Source organism: Nannospalax galili, unplaced genomic scaffold, assembly GCF_000622305.1.
Source record: "Nannospalax galili isolate Female #2095 unplaced genomic scaffold, S.galili_v1.0 C50096789, whole genome shotgun sequence".
In the NCBI taxonomy this organism is placed as follows: Eukaryota; Metazoa; Chordata; class Mammalia; order Rodentia; family Spalacidae; genus Nannospalax; species Nannospalax galili.
In genome coordinates, this window is record NW_008481747.1 from 1 (window position 1) to 3,572 (window position 3,572).

The 3,572-nt window shown below is 46.8% G+C and overlaps 1 protein-coding gene across 1 annotated transcript; it reads left to right on the forward strand.

Annotated features, from left to right (window-relative positions):
• The first annotated feature begins 6 nt into the window (after positions 1-6).
• On the forward strand, positions 7-3,100 carry LOC103728648 (zinc finger protein OZF-like). The gene is made up of 2 exons (XM_008826616.3): positions 7-83; positions 1,021-3,100. Exon 2 carries the CDS (start codon positions 1,107-1,109, stop codon positions 2,562-2,564), a length of 1,458 nt encoding a protein of 485 aa, XP_008824838.1. The 5' UTR covers positions 7-83; positions 1,021-1,106; the 3' UTR covers positions 2,565-3,100.
• Positions 3,101-3,572: the final 472 nt, after the last annotated feature.

Below are 3,572 nucleotides of genomic sequence, written 5' to 3' on the forward strand. Positions count from 1 at the left end.
GCAGGGTAAAGAACCCTGGGTGCCTGACTGGATAGATGTGTCACATCCAGCCATAGGAGAGTCCAAGAGGGAGGCCAGTTCTGGTAAGTGGTACTGGGGGGGCAGAGGTGACATTGGGGTTAGCATGGTCTTGGGCATCTCCTCTGTATCTTAATATTCAGTTGCTGGACTCAGTGGCCACAGTTGAATCTTAATTTACCTTCCTTTCTGGCTGGCTTCTTGTAATTTCTACTCTGACTTCTGGATGATGGTGGTAGTCCACGGCTTGACCTCTATGTTTTTCCCCATGCTCCTTTGCCTCCGTAACAGCATTGCCACACATTAGCCTATACTCAGTTCGCTGTAAGAGGTGGACGTATCCTTATATAGGCTCTGAGTGCCAGATGTCTCACTGAAGCTGGATTTGCCTGCTTTGCCTGAGCTTGTACACAACTCTTTGCCACTTTTTCCTGAGATTTCCTGAGGCATGCCTATGAAGGATCCTGTGAAGATCCAAGGTGTGAGTTGGAGTGCCTCTTCTTTTTCCAGCCAGAACTCTACCTCTGTATTCTGTATTTTGGCACCTCAAGAGGTACCCCCTGTGGCCAATTCAAGCAAGGCCTGCTCTGCTGCCTTTTTTCTGCATATGTCAGATACACACTTACCTATCTATCATCTATCATCTATCTGTCTACCATCTATCTGTCTGTCTGTCTTACTGTCTATCTATCTATCTATCTGAGGACAGGGTATCCTATGTAATCCTCAAACTCACAGAGGTCATCTGCCTCTGCCACCCAAGTTCTGCAATTAAAGGCATGTAACCACTATGCCCAGCCAGATATGCACTTGTAAAGAGGCTGCCCAGAACTGAGTGTGGTGATACACACCTGTCATTTCTATAATGAAGCTAGCAGTTAGGAGGTAGAGGCAGGAGGATCACTGTCAGGTTGATGTCTCAAAAACAAGCAAACACAGGAAATGCTGCTCATTCCCAGAAAAGCCCCCACAGGCACTTTATCAGAGTGTATCTCCTTTTAGATTGCTGGCATGGACTGGAGGGTTCTGTAGAGGAAGTGTCCCAGTTTGAGACTTGTAAGGCCTGGTTGAAGGCCTATTCCTGTGATATGTGTGACCCAGTCTTGAAAAACATTTTGCACCTTGCTGAACATGAGGGAACACAACTTGGACAGAAGACATATACATGTGAGGCATGTGGCAGAAGCTTCAGGATCAGTATGAACCTTCACCAGCCAAAGGAGCACAGTGTTAAGAAGCACTTCATGTGCTGGGCAGATGAGAATGTCCAAGAAGGCCATAATGTCCAGCACCAGGCCACCAGCAGCAAAGGGAAGTTGTGCAGGAACACCCAACACAGGGCAGTCTTCCCATCAGGCAGCCATGGGCAGCAGCAGGGCATCTGTAGTACACAGAAGTCTTTCAAATGCAGTGACTGTGGAACAAGCTTCCAGAAGGCCTTTACTATCCTTGACCACCTGATAACTCACTCTGAAGAGAAACACTTCAGATGCCCAACAAGGGGAAATGGCCCCAAGGAGAACTTAAATCATGTTAATGACCAAAAATTTCACACTGAAAGACCATCTCATATATGTAAGAAATGTGGGAAGGCCTTCACCTACCTATTTAAACTGAGATCGCATCAGAAAGCTCACACTGGAAAGTCATGTCATACTTGTAGCAAATGTGGCAAAGCTTTCACCCGCAAACACTCGGTGGTTCTGCACCAAAGGGTTCATACTGGTGAAAGGCCTTATGAGTGCGACCAGTGTGGGAAAGCCTTTGCTCACAGCTTCCAAGTTCTTCGGCATCAGGTAGTTCACAGCACAGAAAAGCCTCATGAATGCAAACAGTGCCGGAGAGTCTTTCGTTGCATCTCTAACTTTGTCAAACACCAGAAAATACACAATGGAGAAAGGCCTTATCAATGCAATCAGTGTGGGAAAGCCTTCATTGACAGGTCCCACCTGATTCGTCATGAGAAACTTCATAACACAGAAAGGTCTTTTGAGTGTAGTGAATGTGGGAAATCCTTCCGACAAACCTCCAAGCTTGTTCAGCATCAAAGGACTCACACTGGAGAAAGACCTTATAAGTGCAACCAGTGTGGGAAAGCCTTCAGTTGCCTCTCCAACCTTGTTCCACACCAGCGAATTCATACTGGAGAAAAGCCTTATAAATGTTCAAAATGTGGAAAAGCCTTCATTCAAAGCTCTGCTCTCACTCAGCACCAGAAGGTTCACACTGGAGAGAGGCCTTACAAATGCAGTGAATGCGGGAAAGCCTTCAGTTATAGGTCTAACCTTGTTAAGCACCAGAAAGTTCACACTGGAAAGAAGCTGTATGATTGCAGCTGGTGTGGGAAAGCCTTTACTGAAAGCTCCATCCTCAGTCAGCACCAGAGAATCCACACAGGAGAAAGGCCTTATGATTGCAGTAAGTGTGGAAAAGCTTTCCGCTTTATCTCTAACCTATCCAAGCACCAAAAGGCTCATGCTAGAGATGAGCATTCCAAATACACAGGACATGGGAACACCCTCGGGCTTTCTTCTGCTGCATTGTAAAAGCACTACTCATGAGAACACTTAGGTGAGGAGAACTTTTCTAAGGAAGCCATCAGACAAAAGATGTAACTTACCTCCCAACATCCCTCACCGGGAGAAGTACCTATCAGTAGTGCCAAAAACCTGGAAAGCTCTGAGGAGCCTTGTTAGTTACACGTTCTATTCAGTCCATGTCCTTTGTCGATTGTGTCACTATCCTGTCATCTCACCTCTAGCTGGAAGGCCTCACAGTGTGTGCCTGACATACTCAGGGAAGGCAGTGCCTGTGCTCTTGTTCCCTGGAAGTAGTGACGGGAGTCCTCTGGGGTCATCTCAGTCTCTGCTTCTCTCCCCTATCCCCACTGGCATAGGCTCTGCCCTGACCTAGGTCTCTCCAAGCGGACCCAGAGTCTGCTAATGACATCCAGAGCTTTCTTTTCCAAAGACTTGAGTCTCCAGATGACATCTGCAGTAGATTGTCTAGCCTCTAAAAGACTCAACCTTGAATCCACTTGCCTCCAGAGAGTGATAATAAAAGCTTTACTGTTAAAACCATCTTTTAATCTGCAGGACTTACCCTCTTTGTGGGGAGAAACTGAAAAGATAATTGGGCTCTAACAGGGAAGGGCTCTGGGAGGTGAGGGGAGTGGCTTTGTTTACCTCACAGGAAATATTAGGATGCAAGTAGCTCTCAGTGCAGTTGAACCTGGTTTGCTTTGAGGTACCAAGTCTACTCAGATCTAGAGGGTCTCTGTGGTCTTGTTCATGAGTCCAGGTGCCAGAATTACCTCTTGGGGTCAGAGCTTTGGAAATTGGATAGTGGTGTGGCAATCCCCAATATATCCAAGGGCAGCAGGAGTTGGTCCCCTCGTTAAGTAGACATATCAACTCAGTACATGTTAGGGGAGACCAGTGGCAGAAAACGTGCCAGTATAAGGGAGAAAATAGACTTTGAGTTGAAGCCCAGGAGTCAGGTGACAACAGGATGGGATGTCAGGAGAGGATGACTAAGGAGAGGCTTGTCTACTC

Bases quoted from the DNA above. Each gene is read 5' to 3' on its own strand.
- LOC103728648 (XM_008826616.3), top strand. From the start codon at position 1,107: ATGTGTGACCCAGTCTTGAAAAACATTTTGCACCTTGCTGAACATGAG.